This window comes from Lepisosteus platostomus, chromosome 4 (assembly GCF_059453375.1).
Source record: "Lepisosteus platostomus isolate fLepPlt1 chromosome 4, fLepPlt1.hap1, whole genome shotgun sequence".
NCBI classification, from domain to species: Eukaryota; Metazoa; Chordata; class Actinopteri; order Semionotiformes; family Lepisosteidae; genus Lepisosteus; species Lepisosteus platostomus.
The window spans coordinates 10,152,336-10,171,804 of record NC_142614.1 but is presented as its reverse complement, the minus strand read 5'-3'; the positions used below and the strand labels follow the sequence as shown (position 1 = coordinate 10,171,804).

The 19,469-nt window shown below is 53.7% G+C and overlaps 1 protein-coding gene across 1 annotated transcript in view; it reads left to right on the top strand.

Moving 5' to 3' along the window:
- Positions 1 to 8,373: 8,373 nt before the first annotated feature.
- The window catches only part of gucy2d (guanylate cyclase 2D, retinal), a 30,305-nt gene continuing 19,209 nt past the window's right edge, over positions 8,374 to 19,469 (top strand). Inside the window, exons 1-7 of the mRNA XM_088628311.1 lie at positions 8,374 to 10,769; positions 15,521 to 15,822; positions 16,476 to 16,839; positions 17,333 to 17,417; positions 17,815 to 17,911; positions 18,158 to 18,289; positions 18,740 to 18,823. Of these exons, the coding sequence (XP_088484437.1) occupies positions 9,959 to 10,769; positions 15,521 to 15,822; positions 16,476 to 16,839; positions 17,333 to 17,417; positions 17,815 to 17,911; positions 18,158 to 18,289; positions 18,740 to 18,823 (1,875 nt within the window). The 5' untranslated portion in view covers positions 8,374 to 9,958. The remainder of the gene's footprint in view (positions 10,770 to 15,520; positions 15,823 to 16,475; positions 16,840 to 17,332; positions 17,418 to 17,814; positions 17,912 to 18,157; positions 18,290 to 18,739; positions 18,824 to 19,469) is intronic.

The window sequence follows — 19,469 nt, the reverse complement described above, 5'->3', positions numbered from 1 at the left end:
GGGTTGTAGCTGGTGAATTCAGGGGGAGTGTGAGAGGAGAGGGACAGCAGTGGCTCTAGCAGTGTCTACAGTACAGTCAGGTGTGACAGTGTGTGTGTGTGCTGGTGAATTCAGGGGGAGTGTGAGAGGAGAGGGACAGCAGTGGCTCTAGCAGTGTCTACAGTACAGTCAGGTGTGACAGTGTGTGTGTGCTGGTGAATTCAGGGTGAGTGTGAGAGGAGAGGGACAGCAGTGGCTCTAGCAGTGTCTACAGTACAGTCAGGTGTGACAGTGTGTGTGTGTGCTGGTGAATTCAGGGTGAGTGTGAGAGGAGAGGGACAGCAGTGGCTCTAGCAGTGTCTACAGTACAGTCAGGTGTGACAGTGTGTGTGTGTGCTGGTGAATTCAGGGGGAGTGTGAGAGGAGAGGGACAGCAGTGGCTCTAGCAGTGTCTACAGTACAGTCAGGTGTGACAGTATGGGCGATGGTGCTGTGTTTTACTCTTCAGCTGACTGTGAAATTTTAGTCATAGCAAAGTGGACGCTCTGCTCCTGACATCTCTGTCAGCCTGGACCTCTTCATTCTCTCTCCTCTCCACCCGCCTCCTGCCTCTGCGCAAGAAGGACGAAACAGTAACTTTTTTCTTTCAAAGCCAGTACAGCCAGCCTGTGTCGTGACTTGGTCCGTTCTGCAGCTTGTTTCTCAGATCGGCGTGTCCGGACAGCTCTCACTCTGTCGCACTCCTGGCTAATCCCTGCAGTCTGATCATCACGGCTGTAATCCCGCCAAACCCTGTATTTTAACAGCCAGTCGTAATCCCTTTTAATTTGCCGTGTGGGCGTGAGTGTGTGTAAGGGGGAGGTCAGTGTGACCTTTGGCTGCTTTGTGCAGTAGAACACCCTCAGTTTCAACAGCCAGGTCAGCAGTGCCATTTCACCCCCTCTCCTCCAGTCAGTGCTCACTCTGCTGTGATCTCTCAGTGCTGTCAGTGAGAGCTGTGTCTCCTCCAGTCAGTGCTCACTCTGCTGTGGTCTCTCAGTGCTGTCAGTGAGAGCTGTGTCTCCTCCAGTCAGTGCTCACTCTGCTGTGATCTCTCAGTGCTGTCAGTGAGAGCTGCGTCTCTCCTCCAGTCAGTGCTCACTCTGCTGTGATCTCTCAGTGCTGTCAGTGAGAGCTGCGTCTCTCCTCCAGTCAGTGCTCACTCTGCTGTGATCTCTCAGTGCTGTCAGTGAGAGCTGTGTCTCTCCTCCAGTCAGTGCTCACTCTCCTGTGATCTCTCAGTGCTGTCAGTGAGAGCTGTGTCTCTCCTCCAGTCAGTGCTCACTCTGCTGTGATCTCTCAGTGCTGTCAGTGAGAGCTGCGTCTCTCCTCCAGTCAGTGCTCACTCTGCTGTGATCTCTCAGTGCTGTCAGTGAGAGCTGTGTCTCCTCCAGTCAGTGCTCACTCTGCTGTGATCTCTCAGTGCTGTCAGTGAGAGCTGTGTCTCTCCTCCAGTCAGTGCTCACTCTGCTGTGGTCTCTCAGTGCTGTCAGTGAGAGCTGTGTCTCCTCCAGTCAGTGCTCACTCTGCTGTGATCTCTCAGTGCTGTCAGTGAGAGCTGTCTCTCCTCCAGTCAGTGCTCACTCTGCTGTGATCTCTCAGTGCTGTCAGTGAGAGCTGTGTCTCCTCCAGTCAGTGCTCACTCTGCTGTGATCTCTCAGTGCTGTCAGTGAGAGCTGCGTCTCTCCTCCAGTCAGTGCTCACTCTGCTGTGATCTCTCAGTGCTCTCAGTGAGAGCTGCGTCTCCTCCAGTCAGTGCTCACTCTGCTGTGATCTCTCAGTGCTGTCAGTGAGAGCTGCGTCTCTCCTCCAGTCAGTGCTCACTCTGCTGTGATCTCTCAGTGCTGTCAGTGAGAGCTGCGTCTCTCCTCCAGTCAGTGCTCACTCTGCTGTGATCTCTCAGTGCTGTCAGTGAGAGCTGCGTCTCTCCTCCAGTCAGTGCTCACTCTGCTGTGATCTCTCAGTGCTGTCAGTGAGAGCTGTGTCTCTCCTCCAGTCAGTGCTCACTCTGCTGTGATCTCTCAGTGCTGTCAGTGAGAGCTGGGTCTCTCCTCCAGTCAGTGCTCACTCTGCTGTGATCTCTCAGTGCTGTCAGTGAGAGCTGTCTCTCCTCCAGTCAGTGCTCACTCTGCTGTGATCTCTCAGTGCTGTCAGTGAGAGCTGTGTCTCTCCTCCAGTCAGTGCTCACTCTGCTGTGATCTCTCAGTGCTGTCAGTGAGAGCTGTGTCTCTCCTCCAGTCAGTGCTCACTCTGCTGTGATCTCTCAGTGCTGTCAGTAGAGCTGTGTCTCCTCCAGTCAGTGCTCACTCTGCTGTGATCTCTCAGTGCTGTCAGTGAGAGCTGTGTCTCTCCTCCAGTCAGTGCTCACTCTGCTGTGATCTCTCAGTGCTGTCAGTGAGAGCTGTGTCTCTCCTCCAGTCAGTGCTCACTCTGCTGTGATCTCTCAGTGCTGTCTATCAGAGCTTATTCTCCCAGCAAAATCATGGTAAAAGCACAGTAAAGTGCTGTAAAGTCCAGGGACATCAGAATAAAAACACAGTAAAGTGCAATAAAGTAAAGCCCAGTGACATCTGGATTGAAGCACAGTACAGTGCAATAAAGCCCGGTGAAATCAGGGTAAAAGCGCAGTACAGCGCTGTAAAGCACAAAAGAATCGCGGTAAAAGCACAGTACGTGACGGTCTGTAGAAGCGCTGTCATATCGCACAGCCGGGCCGGGTCTCTCCCCTCCCTCTCTCCCTGTCCCTGTGTCATCCCCTCCTCCCCCCCTCCCCAGTCCCCCCTCCCTCTCTCTAGTTCAGTCGCGCTGAGCGCCAGCGAGAGGCCGTCCCCGAGCGCGCTCCGCTCCACACTGCGGTCGCGAGGCTGTGGGTCCGAACGGCGCGCGACGGAGCGGCGGAGGCAGAGCGCAGCCTCTCTCAGCCGGCGCGAGGAGTCAGTACCTCCCGGCGGCTCTCTGACACGCGGCGCTCGGAGTGCCGGCGAACCACACAGCCGGCGGAGAAAAAAACAAACAAACTTCTTTTCCAACTGAGACGAGGAGTGCGTCTTCGTTTTATCCTCGGCTCCGGGAGCGCACGATGCGCTCGCGTCTCTGTTTCCTTCGGTCGCGGCTGTCGGGCTGACGTGTTGTCCTGTTTCGAGGTGTCTTGGGAGTTTAGCCCCAGCGCTGAGAAGTTCGCCTGGAGCGGAATCCGCCGGACGCGGGGGGCCGGGGGCGACATGATGGCTCAGCCCGGACAGCAGGTGAGTTGGTGGCCCTAATTGCAGGCTCCTGCACCCGTAGAAGCTGCTCTTGTCGCAAGACACTCGCCGGGGCGCCCACGGGTGGTTTTTCACCGCAGCGCGAGCGCGCCTGTCCCGTCTCCCACCCGTTTTATGTTTTGACGCGCGGCGCTAGGTCGTAAAGGCGACTCTTGCCCTGAATGTGAAGGGTGAAGAGAAGAAAGGCGTTTATTGGACATCAACCAGGTCTCAAGCCGGTCCACACACACACAGTATCGGCCCAGAGCAGCCCAGCCCCGCTGTCTGCGAGAGAGGGGCCCCACGCCCCGTGTCCAGCACCTCGTGGAGTGTCCCGGCGGAATCGCAGCCGCGTCTGTCCTCTGTGAGGGGCGGCGGTGTGGGGGTGTGGGGGGGTCACTCGCCCTGGGGTGCTCTTCACTTGTGGAGAGAGCAACAGGCGGGCTTGGTCTTCACTGAACAAGTGGCGATCGTGGGTGGGTGGGTGTTTCATGGAAGAGGACGCGACGGCCCGTCGTCGGCCCGCGGCCCGGCCGGGTTACTTGGAGGTGGCAGCCCCGCAGTGAGCGGAGCCGGTCCCACACTCTCCGCGGCGCATGGCGGCTGCTGTGGTCCGAGGCCACTGGCTTGGCACGGGGCACGGAGCGTGACGTCATCCACGACAAGCACCGCAGGTCCCACCTGCACGTGCAACTCGATGACATCACCGCTGTGCGTGTAAGGATAGGTTCCTGCTGCGGGCAGTCTTTAACCCTGGTCCAGTCAGTCCAGGGTCTCCAGCACTGGTCTGGTCAGTACAGGGGTCTCCTGCCCTGGTCCGGTCAGTACAGGGTCTCCAGCACTGGTCCGGTCAGTAAAGGGGTCTGCAGCTCTGGTCCAGTCCAGTCAGTCCAGGAATGTCCAGCTCTGGACCGATCAGTACAGCGGTCTCTAGCTCTGGTCTGGCCAGTACAGGGGTCTCCTGCCCTGGTCCGGTCAGTACAGGGTCTCCAGCACTGGTCTGGTCAGTACAGGATTCTCCAGCACTGGTCTGCTCAGTACAGGGGTCTGCAGCTCTGGTCCAGTCCAGTCAGTCCAGGAATGTCCAGCTCTGGACCGATCAGTACAGCGGTCTCTAGCTCTGGTCTGGCCAGTACAGGGATGTCCAGCTCTGGTCCCGAAGAGTCCCAGTGCAGCTATTAATACAGGTCACCCCAAATCCCCTGGAACACGTGTTTGGGCATCTGATCAGTGTAGGAAGTGAAGGTTCACCGAGGGAATCTGGTCCTGGAGGAGATTCTGACGTTTCTTCGAAATGATCGTGAAATGACTCCTCTGAACACAGCCAGTAACAGCTGGACAGCGGGTTTATTGGGGCTGAATGAAGCCATGGTTCAGAGCCTGTTCCTCCGGCCCTGAGTGCTTCTGCCCCTCCAGAAGAGACAGACAGATCGATACCCCGGGGTTAATGAACATTAATCAACCCCCGAGCGCTTCACTGCATAAAAAAGTCTCCAGGCCACCAGCAATACGGCTTTGTGTGTGGAGATGTCACGCAGACACGTTGTGTCTGTTTTGTCCTGGTTAGCGCTCAACAGCGTGTTGTGGACACCTCTGACCACTGACACAGGCTTACTGTAATAATCTCTTTATAATCCAGAGGCAGACGGAGAGGAATATCCACACCCTGTAGCCGTTAGCTGATCATTCCCTGTGCTTCGTGCAGCTCAGAAACCATGAGCTCTCGGTGCTGTGGCTCTAAGCAGTCTTTCCTGTAGATTCAGATGTGTCCACTCTAACAGACTCTGAAAGTCTCTGAGAGTCTCTGTGGTCAGAGACTCGTGTCCCTGACACTGTGACATTGCACTGAACAAGGCTTATTGATCAGCACAGGAGTCACCCCCAAGGACACCCTATTCAGTAGCAGGCTGGAGCCCCGGGTTCGGTTCTTGGGGTGCAGTCTGTGTGGAGTTTGTATGTTCTCCCCGTGTTCGCGTGGATTTTCTACAGATGCTCCGGTTTCCTCCAGCAGTACAGAGACATACTGAGGGGATTACTGGCTTCTGGGAAAAGTGTGTGTCTGTCTGGCCTGCAGTGGACTGGTGTCCTGCCCAGGGTGTACCCTGCCTTGCACCCGTTGCTTACTGGGATAGGTCCCGGCTCCCTAGCAAACCCTGAATTGGAAGAAGTGTTTAGAAATGGATGGACAGATAATAATAATGGCATCTGACCTGGAGTGACCTCCTCTCTCTATGGAAGAACAGTAGAGGTTTTGGCAGTTAAATGATGAAACATCTGAGCACAAGAGGGCGCCAGAGGACTCTTTCTGCCCACTACCAACTGGAATAAGTCCAGACTGTTACACCTGAGTGCCAAGTTCATATTTCACAATCTGCTGCTAATTTCTTCATCCTACGACTTCTTTAGACTTTCAGAGTGCACTTAAAGTGTGTATATGATATCAGGGTGTACAGTGAATACAGTGTCTATGGTGTACAGCGTCAGTGTCTGTAGGGCTGGTGTACAGCGTCAGTGTCTGTAGGACTGGTGTACAGTGTCAGTGTCTCTGTAGAGCTGGTGTACAGCGTCAGTATCTCTGTAGGGCTGGTGTACAGCGTCAGTGTCTGTAGGGCTGGTGTACAGTGTCAGTGTCTGTAGGGCTGGTGTACAGTGTCAGTGTCTCTGTAGAGCTGGTGTACAGCGTCAGTGTCTGTAGGGCTGGTGTACAGCGTCAGTGTCTCTGTAGGGCTGGTGTACAGCATCAGTGTCTCTGTAGAGCTGGTGTACAGCGTCAGTGTCTCTGTAGGGCCGGTGTACAGTGTCAGTGTCTCTGTAGGACCGGTGTACAGTGTCAGTGTCTCTGTAGGGCCGGTGTACAGTGTCAGTGTCTCTGTAGGGCTGGTGTACAGTGTCACTGTCTGTAGGACTGGTGTACAGTGTCAGTGTCTGTAGGGCCGGTGTACAGTGTCAGTGTCTCTGTAGGGCTGGTGTACAGTGTCAGTGTCTCTGTAGGGCTGGTGTACAGCTTCAGTGTCTCTGTAGGGCTGGTGTACAGTGTCAGTGTCTCTGTAGGGCTGGTGTACAGTGTCACTGTCTGTAGGACTGGTGTACAGTGTCAGTGTCTCTGTAGGGCTGGTGTACAGTGTCACTGTCTGTAGGGCTGGTGTACAGTGTCAGTGTCTCTGTAGGGCTGGTGTACAGTGTCAGTGTCTCTGTAGAGCTGGTGTACAGTGTCAGTGTCTCTGTAGGGCTGGTGTACAGTGTCAGTGTCTCTGTAGAGTTTGTGTACAGTGTCAGTGTCTCTGTAGGGCTGGTGTACAGTGTCAGTGTCTGTAGGGCTGGTGCACAGTGTCAGTGTCTGTAGGGATGGTGTACAGTGTCAGTATCTCTGTAGGACTGGTGTACAGTGTCAGTGTCTGTAGGGCTGGTGTACAGTGTCAGTGTCTGTAGGGCTGGTGTACAGTGTCAGTGTCTCTGTAGGGCTGGTGCACAGTGTCAGTGTCTGTAGGGCTGGTGTACAGTGTCAGTGTCTCTGTAGGACTGGTGTACGGTGTCAGTGTCTCTGTAGGGCCGGTGTACAGTGTCAGTGTCTGTAGGACTGGTGTACAGTGTCAGTGTCTCTGTTGTGTATTTTACTGACAAAATTAATACATTGGGCTTCTTCAGAATGAACAGTGAAACCTGAACTAGAGGGTACAAGTGGAAACTATACAGAGGTGCTTTGAAAACTGAGAGAATAGGCACTTCTTTACCCAAAGGGTAGTGGGAGAGAGGAACAAGCTACCCAGCCATGTGGTTGAAGGTGATACTTTCTCTTCCTTCCAGAAACATCCAGGGACCAATCAGCTACTAAATATCAGATGGCCCAGATGGGCCCATTTCATCTGTGTCCTCTTGTTCAGAGAGGCCCAGCTCCTGTCCTCACAGGCCAGGTTTCCCATCCTCGTACCTGAGCTCTTAACTACCCAGCTGATCAAGGTTGCTTAATTAGACAACCAGAAGCTTCTCCTGTATCTCAGGAGGCGGGAATTTGAAGAGACCTGTACTGTACCCCCTGCTGGGCTGGGGAGGGGGTGTACAGTATGTGTTTCCAGGAGCCTCTGTTGAGCTCTGCGCTTCATTCTGCACATTAGGACCTCTCCTGCTCAATACGTGTTCCCTCACACAGTCTTATATTTCAAATAAAACATTTATAACTTTTTAATTGGTGCTTTTCAAATTGGATCCCTGTTCAGGAAGAATGAGGGGATGAATGTGAGGAAGAATTCATTATGCATTACATACAGTGTGGTTGTTAAAGTCACAGATGAGCTGGACTGAGTGTCTTTACAGTCTCTACAGATCTGATGGTGATGAGTGTGAATGTGAAGATACAGATGAGCTGGACTGAGTGTCTTTACAGTCTCTACAGATCTGATGGGAATGAGTGTTGAGTGTTGAGTGTTGAGTGTTGAGTGAAGTTCTGAATTAACATTGTAGTCTCCTCTTTAATTGTTCCATTATATGAAAATGCTGAGGAGTGGAAGCCCTTTTTCCTTGGGCTGGATTGGGGAGTTGACAGCAAGGTCACTGAGCAGCTAAGCTGTGGCCATATGTAGCCTCGTGTTCTTTGGCAGCAGTGGGACCTGGAGACACATGTGACGCCTGCCCACATCCCAGCACAACACCACCTGGGATAATCTGGCCAGGCACAGCCAAGCTGGGACATGCACAATGACACACTTAATTCCTCACAAGATCAGAGAAGGAGAAAGGCTGGGAGAGACTAACAGACACAGACAGAATGAAGGAGAGAGAGAAAAGGAGCAATTGACACTGTACAGTACTGCACACTGAGTGATCATCAGTGATACAGACCTACCTAACACTAACTCTACAGAGATACTGACAGTGTACACCAGTCCTACAGAGACACTGACACTGTACACCAGCCCTACAGAGACATTGACACTGTACACCAGTCCTACAGAGACACTGACGCTGTACAGCAGCCCTACAGACACTGACACTGTACACCAGCCCTACAGAGACACTGACACTGTACACCAGCCCTACAGAGACACTGACGCTGTACACCAGCCCTACAGACATTGACACTGTACACCAGTCCTACAGAGACACTGATGCTGTACACCAGTCCTACAGTAATTACACCTCTCTCTCAGTGCAGTGTTAATGGACTGTAGTGTCCAGTGTGTCTGTATTAACCCCTCTCTCTCAGTGCAGTGTTAATGGACTGTAGTGTCCAGTGTGTCTGTATTAACCCCTCTCTCTCTCAGTGCAGTGTTAATGTACTGTAGTGTCCAGTGTGTCTGTATTAACCCCTCTCTCTCAGTGCAGTGTTAATGGACTGTAGTGTCCAGTGTGTCTGTATTAACCTCTCTCTCTCAGTGCAGTGATAATGTACTGTAGTGTCCAGTGTGTCTGTATTAACCCCTCTCTCTCTCAGTGCAGTGTTAATGTACTGTAGTGTCCAGTGTGTCTGTATTAACCCCTCTCTCTCTCAGTGCAGTGTTAATGGACTGTAGTATCCAGAGTGTCTGTATTAACCCCTCTCTCTCAGTGCAGTGTTAATGGACTGTAGTGTCCAGTGTGTCTGTATTAACCCCTCTCTCTCAGTGCAGTGTTAATGTACTGTAGTGTCCAGTGTGTCTGTATTAACCCCTCTCTCAGTGCAGTGTTAATGTACTGTAGTGTCCAGTGTGTCTGTATTAACCCCTCTCTCTCAGTGCAGTGTTAATGGACTGTAGTGTCCAGTGTGTCTGTATTAACCTCTCTCTCTCAGTGCAGTGATAATGTACTGTAGTGTCCAGTGTGTCTGTATTAACCCCTCTCTCTCTCAGTGCAGTGTTAATGTACTGTAGTGTCCAGTGTGTCTGTATTAACCCCTCTCTCTCTCAGTGCAGTGTTAATGGACTGTAGTATCCAGAGTGTCTGTATTAACCCCTCTCTCTCAGTGCAGTGTTAATGGACTGTAGTGTCCAGTGTGTCTGTATTAACCCCTCTCTCTCAGTGCAGTGTTAATGTACTGTAGTGTCCAGTGTGTCTGTATTAACCCCTCTCTCAGTGCAGTGTTAATGGACTGTAGTGTCCAGTGTGTCTGTATTAACCCCTCTCTCTCTCAGTCCAGTGTTAATGGACTGTAGTGTCCAGTGTGTCTGTATTAACCCCTCTCTCTCAGTGCAGTGTTAATGGACTGTAGTATCCAGAGTGTCTGTATTAACCCCTCTCTCTCAGTGCAGTGTTAATGGACTGTAGTGTCCAGTGTGTCTGTATTAACCCCTCTCTCTCAGTGCAGTGTTAATGGACTGTAGTATCCAGAGTGTCTGTATTAACCCCTCTCTCTCAGTGCAGTGTTAATGGACTGTAGTGTCCAGAGTGTCTGTATTAACCCCTCTCTCTCAGTGCAGTGTTAATGTACTGTAGTATCCAGAGTGTCTGTATTAACCTCTTTCTCTCTTTCCAGACAGAGCTCTCTCATGCTCAATGAGACAGTGGGCTCCTCACATATGGTGCCAACCCTGGAATAGTGCCTGCTCTGACAGGCTGGACAGACTGCGCACCAAGGCAGAGGTCTAAGCAGACCCACCCCACACCATCCCTGACCACCCTTCCTCTTTCTCCCTCTTTCCCTTCTCTTAAAGCCCAGTCCCAGCCCCCAACCCCTCAAGCCTGGGGATTCTCCCAGCCCGTTCCGCAAGACGCCCAGCGGTGGGGTCATGGCTGTCCAGCCTGATGGCTTGTGGAGTTTTCTGCTGACCTCATCCTACCACCCCAGGTGGTCCCAAACCGTAGACACAGCCAGGACCAGGAATCGGATTGGGAATGCTGGAGGGAATGGGGGAGCAGGTTTGGACGCTATGGGATGCAGCAGAGGACGTTCCTGGAGCTGGGGCAAATGGCTGTGGCTCCCCCTCCTGGTCGCATCCTGCTTGCTCTCCCAAGGCAGGGCGGCCACTTACAAGATTGCTGTGGTGGGGCCCTGGACTTGTGACCCTCTGTTCGCCACGGCGCTGCCGGACGTGGCTGCCCGGCTGGCCATCGGCCGAATCAACAAGGACCCCTTCCTGAACAAAGGCTACTGGTACGACTACGTCTTGGTGAACGAGGACTGCCAGACCTCGCGGGCCCTGTCCACCTTCATCGGCAGCGAGAGCTACGCCGCCGCCTTCGTCGGGCCCGCCAACCCGGGCTACTGCACGGCGGCCGCCCTCCTGGGCAAGAACTGGAACAAGCCGGTGGCGTCCTGGGCCTGCCTGAACCCCGACCTGCACGATGGGGGCTACCCCACCTTCCTGCGCCCCCTGCCGCTCTCCTCGCAGGTGCTCTTCGCCGTGCTGCGCTACTTCCGCTGGGCGCACGCCGCCATCGTGACCACCGACAGCGACCTGTGGGTGGAGACGGGCCACGAGCTCGCGACCTCGCTGCGCCACCTCGGACTGCCTGTCAGCGTGGTGGTCACCATGGAGACGGAGGGCAACGGCCCGAGCGAGGCCCTGCAGCGCATCAAACGGGCTGACAAAGTAAGAGGTAGGGAGAAATGCCACAGATACCTGTACTGAGACTGATAACCAGTAACTGGTACCGATACCAATACTTGGAGTGAGACTGATAACTGATACCTGTACTGATACCGATACCAGTACTTGGAGTGAGACTGATAACTGATACCTGTACTGATACCGATACCAGTACTTGGAGTGAGACTGATAGCTGATACCTGTACTGAGACTGATAACCAATAACTGGTACCGATACCAATACTTGGATTGAGACTGATAACTGATACCTGTACTGATACCGATACCAGTACTTGGAGTGAGACTGATAGCTGATACCTGTACTGGGACTGATAACCAATAACTGGTACCGATACCAATACTTGGAGCGAGACTGATAGCTGATACCTCTACTGAGACTGAAAACTGAAACCAAGACTAAGACTGAGAGTGATGCTAGTACTGAGACTGGAACTCATCTGATGCCAGTACTGAGACTAGGACTCATATCTGACACTAATACTGCCACTGACACTAACACAGATACTGACACTGGTGCTGACACTGAAACTGACACTGACACTAATACTGATACTGATACTGGGAGTCATATCTGACACTGATACTGCCACTGACACTAACACAGATACTGACACTGGTGCTGACACTAAAACTGACACTGACACTAATACTGATACTGATACTGGGAGTCATATCTGACACTGATACTGCCACTGACACTAACACAGATACTGACACTGGTGCTGACACTGAAACTGACACTGACACTAATACTGATAAGGATACTGATACTGGGAGTCATATCTGATGCCGAGACTAAGACAGAGATTGTAATAGCCACACTGTTACTGATAGTGTCACATTCTCACATAAGGATCGCATTGATTGATACCTGTACTGAAGCTATTAGCCACACGGTTACTGATAGTGATATTAATACTGCTGCTGTTATTAACAGGCACACTCTTACTGACAGTGATATTAATACTGCTGCTGTTATTAACAGGCACACTCTTACTGACAGTGATATTAGTGCTGATACTGTTGCTAAAAGGCACACTCTTACTTATCACTGACACCTAGGCTGAGACTAGAAATGTTAGTATTGATGCTAATGATATCAATACCAATAGTATTACCAATACCAACACCAATAGAGAGTGACATTACCATTACAGTTATTGATAACATTGATACCGTTACTACAGAATGTGCAGTTAGGAGTTAGGAGTCATTATTGTTACTAATTTGGATAGCATTACACAAACTATTTTTCCTACCTGTATATGATATAAATATGGATATTTAAACTACTAGTGATATAGCTACTGATAATGATATTGCCAAGTTTGCTAACTACTACTGTTACCTACAATGTTACTCTTCTAATGTGCATATTGGTAAAAATACAGCTGTTAAGGAAAATGATGTTGATTATCATACAGGTGAGAGTGCGCTTATTTGTTATTGATACAGACAGGAGTGTTGTTGCTGCTGCTGCCAATTCTCATACTGATGTTGATCACGGTCATGTTCCTGGCTCTGTTGCTGATGCTGATTGTCACTGTGGCCCAGTTGCAGACACTGGCATGGACTCCTGCTCTCACACTGGTAGTGCTGCCAGCTGAAATCATGCTGCTGAGGCAGGTTCCCTGGGATCAACGGAGAACCAGCAGGCTGGGATCCTCAGATCAGTTAGTTAGCGATTAGCATCCTATTGAGCAGGATGAGATGATTGTCCTTCCCTTGTTGTGTCACCTCTGTCCTTGACAATGGTGATTCGAAGACTGATACTGCCAGCATGACTGCTTTCGTTACCTTTCATTTCCTGGTCATTTCTCTTTGTATAATGCATCTCTCACTCTCCCTGACCTCACTCTCACTCTCCCTGACCTCACTCTCACTCTCCCTGACCTCTCTCTCGCGTTCTCTGACCTCTCTCTCGCTCTCCCTGACCTCACTCTCTCTCTGACCTCACTCTCGCGTTCTCTGACCTCTCTCGCTCTCCCTGACCTCACTCTCTCTCTGACCTCTCTCTCGCGTTCTCTGACCTCTCTCGCTCTCCCTGACCTCACTCTCGCTCTCCCTGACCTCACTCTCGCGTTCTCTGACCTCACTCTCGCTCTCCCTGACCTCACTCTTGCTCTCCCTGACCTCACTCTCGCGTTCTCTGACCTCTCTCTCGCTCTCCCTGACCTCACTCTCTCTCTGACCTCTCTCTCGCGTTCTCTGACCTCTCTCTCGCGTTCTCTGACCTCTCTCTCGCTCTCCCTGACCTCACTCTCGCTCTCCCTGACCTCACTCTTGCTCTCTCTGACCTCACTCTTGCGCTCTCTGACATCACTCTTGCTCTCTCTGACCTCACTCTCTCTCTGACCTCCCTCTTGCGCTCTCTGACCTCCCTCTTGCGCTCTCTGACCTCACTCTCGCGATCCCTGACCTCACTCTCGCTTTTCCTTGTTCACTCTAGGTCTTTCTCGCTCTCACTTTCAATTCAATTCAAACTGCTTTTTTGGCAGGACTGATGAATTACAGTGTTGCCAAAGCATATATAATTAAGACAACATCCACAGACATTCATAGATCTACAGACATCTATGAATTGGCTTCATTACTCTGCTCTCCTCTGTGGCCACTGAGCCTGTCCTCTCTGGGCAGCCAGGTCTGCCTGTGTCGCCCAGTTTCTATGGCCAGGCTGTGGTCACTGAGCCTGTACTTCGTCAGGGTCTGTTTCTCTTTGTTATTTCATACCCTGGTCAGATATTCGGCTAGTGTGTATTGTCTGTTTAGGATTCTGTAGCATTCCAGTTTGTCTTGTTTGTGTTGTCACCCAGTGGGTGAGGTAGTGTTGTTCGGCTTGTGTAGTGTTTTGGTTGATTCTGATTGGTGTTGTTTTAGCTGTACTGTCCTGAGGCTGGCTGGTGTCAATGGCTGAGGGGCTGTTGGCTTTGCAGGGCCTGGTGGTGGTTGGAGTTTCTCTGTAACCAGAATTTGGTTGCTCTCCTCTGTATGTTTATTAATAATGGGTATTGGTCTAATTTGGTCTAATTTATCTACATAAATTGTTAGGAGTTTTCTCTGCACATACACACAGGGGGTGTGTCTGTGTGCCTCCCTCTCTATAGAGGGGGTGTGTGTGCGTGCCTCCCTCTCTGGAGAGGGGTGTGTCTGCGTGCCTCCCTCTCAGGAGAGGGGTGTGTCAGCGTGCCTCCCTCTCAGGAGAGGGGTGTGTCAGCGTGCCTCCCTCTCAGGAGAGGGGTGTGTCTGCGTGCCTCCCTCTCAGGAGAGGGGTGTGTCTGCGTGCCTCCCTCTCAGGAGAGGGGTGTGTCTGTGTGCCTCCCTCTCAGGAGAGGGGTGTGTCTGTGTGCCTCCCTCTCAGGAGAGGGGTGTGTCAGTGTGCCTCCCTCTCAGGAGAGGGGTGTGTCAGTGTGCCTCCCTCTCATGAGAGGGGTGTGTCAGTGTGCCTCCCTCTCAGGAGAGGGGTGTGTCTATGTGCCTCCCTCTCAGGAGAGGGGTGTGTCTGCGTGCCTCCCTCTCAGGAGAGGGGTGTGTCAGTGTGCCTCCCTCTCAGGAGAGGGGTGTGTCTGCGTGCCTCCCTCTCAGGAGAGGGGTGTGTCTGCGTGCCTCCCTCTCAGGAGAGGGGTGTGTCAGTGTGCCTCCCTCTCATGAGAGGGGTGTGTCAGTGTGCCTCCCTCTCTGGAGAGGGGTGTGTCTATGTGCCTCCCTCTCAGGAGAGGGGTGTGTCTGCGTGCCTCCCTCTCAGGAGAGGGGTGTGTCAGTGTGCCTCCCTCTCAGGAGAGGGGTGTGTCTGCGTGCCTCCCTCTCAGGAGAGGGGTGTGTCTGCTGCCTCCCTCTCAGGAGAGGGGTGTGTCTGCGTGCCTCCCTCTCAGGAGAGGGGTGTGTCTGTGTGCCTCCCTCTCAGGAGAGGGGTGTGTCTGCATGCCTCCCTCTCAGGAGAGGGGTGTGTCTGTGTGCCTCCCTCTCAGGAGAGGGGTGTGTCAGTGTGCCTCCCTCTCAGGAGAGGGGTGTGTCAGTGTGCCTCCCTCTCTGGAGAGGGGTGTGTCAGTGTGCCTCCCTCTCATGAGAGGGGTGTGTCAGTGTGCCTCCCTCTCAGGAGAGGGGTGTGTCAGTGTGCCTCCCTCTCAGGAGAGGGGTGTGTCAGTGTGCCTCCCTCTCTGGAGAGGGGTGTGTCAGTGTGCCTCCCTCTCAGGAGAGGGGTGTGTCAGTGTGCCTCCCTCTCTGGAGAGGGGTGTGTCAGTGTGCCTCCCTCTCAGGAGAGGGGTGTGTCTGCATGCCTCCCTCTCAGGAGAGGGGTGTGTCAGTGTGCCTCCCTCTCAGGAGAGGGGTGTGTCAGTGTGCCTCCCTCTCTGGATAGGGGTGTGTCTGTGTGCCTCCCTCTCAGGAGAGGGGTGTGTCAGTGTGCCTCCCTCTCAGGAGAGGGGTGTGTCAGTGTGCCTCCCTCTCAGGAGAGGGGTGTGTCTGCATGCCTCCCTCTCAGGAGAGGGGTGTGTCAGTGTGCCTCCCTCTCTAGAGAGGGGTGTGTCAGTGTGCCTCCCTCTCAGGAGAGGGGTGTGTCAGTGTGCCTCCCTCTCAGGAGAGGGGTGTGTTTGCTGCCTCCCTCTCAGGAGAGGGCACAGGGAGCATGGCCAGGGAGAGAGCTGGCGATTGCACGCTGGGTGGCGATATCACAGATGCCCAGTTCCGGCGCGCAGCCCTGGGGGCGTGAGGGGTAACTGGCCTGCGTGTGTGCCTGTCCCTCAGTGATCATCATGTGCATGCACTCGGCGCTGATCGGCGGGCAGGAGCAGCGGCTTCTCCTCAAGACGGCGCAGGACCTGCGCATGACGGACGGCAGCTACGTGTTCCTGCCCTACGACACCCTGCTGTACAGCCTGCCCTACCGCGCCGCGCCGCAGCCGCTGCTGGCCAACGACTCGGCCCTGCGCCAGGCCTACGACGCCGTGCTCACCGTCACCATGGACTGCGAGAAGCGCTCCTTCACTGACGCCTTCCGCGCCGCACAGGACTCCTACGAGATCCGCTCCAGCTGGCACCCCAGTCAGGCAAGTCCGGCTCGGGGACCCAGCGCAGTGTGGGGGCGCCCCTGCAGACTGCACCCCCTTACTGGAGTAACATTACAGTGTGGGGGTGTCCCTGCAGACTGCACCCCCTTACTGGAGTAACATTACAGTGTGGGGGTGTCCCTGCAGACTGCACCCCCTTACTGGAGTAACGTTACAGTGTGGGGGTGTCCCTGCAATCTGTACCCCCTTAGTGGAGTAACGTTACAGTGTGGGGGTGTCCCTGCAGACTGCACCCCCTAAGTGGAGTAACGTTACAGTGTGAGGGTGTCCCTGCACTCTGCACCCCCTTAGTGGAGTAATGTTACAGTGTGGGGGTGTCCCTGCACTCTGCACCCCCTTAGTGGAGTAATGTTACAGTGTGGGGGTGTCCCTGCACTCTGTACCCCCTTTCTAGAGTAACGTTACAGTGTGAGGGTGTCCCTGCACTCTGCACCCCCTTAGTGGAGTAACGTTACGGTGTGGGGGTGTCCCTGCACTCTGTACCCCCTTAGTGGAGTAACGTTACAGCGCTGTGGCAGATGAAACATTTGGAGGAATAAGCTCGTCTTGTGTTTGGAGCTCTTAGCTCTGTCTGTCTCTCTGTGTTGAATCCCCTTTCTCTTCTTGATGTAATTCCGCCTCTCAACCACTAGGTGTCACCTCTCTTTGGCACCATCTACAACTCCCTGCTCTTCGTGGCGAACGCAGTGGAGCGTGGGCGGCGGAGCGGGCGCTGGGTGTCCGGCACGTCGGTGGCACAGCACGCGCGGGGCTTCGAGTTCGACGGCTTCTGCCAGCGGCTGTGGGTGGGCGAGGAGGGGGCGGGGCTGCAGGCCCGGTTCGTGGTTCTGGACAGCGACGGCTCGGGCAGCACACTGCGCCCCACGCACACGCTCACACCCAGCACTCACGGCGGGTCCCTTGTGCCCACCGGCCGCAGCATGCACTTCCCTGGGGGCTCCACGCCAGGCACCGACTCCGGCTGCTGGTTCGACTCCAACACCATCTGCTCCGGGGGTGAGTCGCACTGCTCCCCCACTGTCGTCCTCGCCCACTCCCCCCGTCCTTCTGTCTCTCAGCTTGTCCTCCTCGCCATCTCTGTCTCTGTCACTCACACAACACACGGATTAAACTCAGCTCTCGCTTTCTTTCCTCCCTGTCTCCCTTCTCCCTCTTTCTCTCTGTCTATCATCCCTCTTTCCTGCCTCTCTCTCTGTCTCTCCTCTCTCCCTCTCTTCCCTGCTTCTGTCTCCCTCCCCTTCTCCTCCCTCTCTCCCTGTCTCTCCTCTCTCCCTCTCCTCCCTGTTTCTCTGTCTCCCCCTCTCCTCCCTCTGTCCCTGTCTCTCCTCCCTGTCTCTCTTTCTCCGTCCCTCTCCTCCCTGTCTCTCCTCCCTTTCTCTGTCTTTCCTCCCTATCTACTCCCTGTCTCTCTGTCTCACCTCTTCTCTCCTCCCTCTCTACTCCCTGTCTCTCTCCCTCTCTTCCTCTCCTCCTCTCCTCCTCTCTCCAGGAGTTGATCCAGTCTTTGTTCTGCTGATCTTTGTGCTGATCACAGGCCTGGCTGTAGGAGGGGTGGCCTTGGCTTACTTCCTCAGGTAGGGGTGTCCCTGACACACTCACACTGCCACACTGCCACACACACAGTCACATTGACACACTTACACACTGACACACACACTCACACTCACACTGACACACACTCACACTGACACACTCACTGACACACTTACACACTGACACACTAACACTGATGCACACTCACTGACACACGCTGTCACACACTAACACACTAACACTGACACACTAACACACTGTCTCACACACACTGACACACTCACACTGTCACACACACACTCACTGACACACTGACACACTCACACTGACGCACACTGTCACACTCACACTGACACACTCACGCTGAAACACTCCCACTGACACACGCTGGCCTGCTGGGACCAGGTCAGACCAACTGCTGCCATTCTCACTGTTCAGGAGGAGGATCCAGCAGTCCCAGCTGATGAAGGGTCCGAACAAGATCCTGCTGACCCTGGACGACCTGGTGTTCATCAACGCCCAGCTCAGCAAGAAGGTCAGTCAGAGCAAGAGGCAGGGCTGTCTCAAACTAATACCCCAGAATTCCCTCTCCTTCCCAGTGTATGCTCACAGCTCCTGTCACAGCCTGAGCAGCAGGCAGTGTTCCTGTCTAATACTACTGCTATACAAGAAGAAGAAGAAACCTGTTCCCACAGCTCTGTTGGCTCACTGAGAGAGATATTGAAGAGTTTCTGCTCACACTGGTCCCACCCCTCGGTATCTCCCTCTCTCTGTGCTGTAGAAGATGAACGAGGACAGCGTGACAGGAAGGAGTCTGTCGGACGTGAAGAGCAACAGGACACCCCGTCACTCAGTATCCGGGCGCAGCCTGACGGCCGCCACACCAGAGAGCTCCAACGTGGCCATCTACGAGGTGACCAGGGGGCGACAGACCTTCAGCAGGGGATATAACACCTGGGTTATGGGGCTGGAGACATTTTGAGTAGGGTACAATACTCTGGGTCATGTGGCAGAAGAAGATAAGGGGTATATACAGTACTTTGGGCATTGGAAAAGGACTGTCCAGGCTGGGAGCAGGCCGTAACACTGTGGACAGTATATATACTGTGGAGTATTAAACCAACTTTACTTGGGTTCTGGGTAACAATATTCTGTTGCTGGGGATGATAGATCTGTTACTGTGTTGTTGGGGTGGGAGAAGCCTGTTCCCAGGGTATTTTAGTCCATTTGCTTATATACAATCCCCTCACCTGGAGAATGCTAGTCTGTTACTGGGCCGTAGTACTGTGTGCTGCTGTGGTAGAGTTACCCTGAGCTCCTGGGGCAGAGTGGTCTTTACTCCCGCCTCCTGCCCTTTCTCCAGGGCGACTGGGTCTGGCTGAAGAAGTTTCCTGTAGGAGGAAAAAACATGGAGATCAAGCCCACGACCAAGACTGTCTTCTGCAAGGTGAGCAGGCAGCGCAGGGAAGGGGGTGACTGTGGTGAGAGCGACGGCTGTGATTGTGGTGAGAGAGACGGCTGTGATTGTGGTGAGAGTGACGGCTGTGACTGTGGTGAGAGTGACGGCTGTGACTGTGGTGAGAGTGACGGCTGTGATTGTGGTGAGAGTGATGGCTGTGACTGTGGTGAGAGAGACGGCTGTGATTGTGGTGAGAGTGATGGCTGTGACTGTGGTGAGAGTGATGACTGTGATTGTGGTGAGAGAGACGGCTGTGACTGTGGTGAGAGAGATGGCTGTGACTGTGGTGAGAGAGACGGCTGTGATTGTGGTGAGAGAGACGGCTGTGACTGTGGTGAGAGAGACGGCTGTGATTGTGGTGAGAGCGACGGCTGTGATTGTGGTGAGAGAGACGGCTGTGACTGTGGTGAGAGTGATGGCTGTGATTGTGGTGAGAGTGACGGCTGTGACTGTGGTGAGAGAGACGGCTGTGACTGTGGTGAGAGAGATGGCTGTGATTGTGGTGAGAGTGACGGCTGTGACTGTGGTGAGAGAGACGGCTGTGACTGTGGTGAGAGTGACGGCTGTGACTGTGGTGAGAGAGACGGCTGTGATTGTGGTGAGAGTGATGGCTGTGACTGTGGTGAGAGTGATG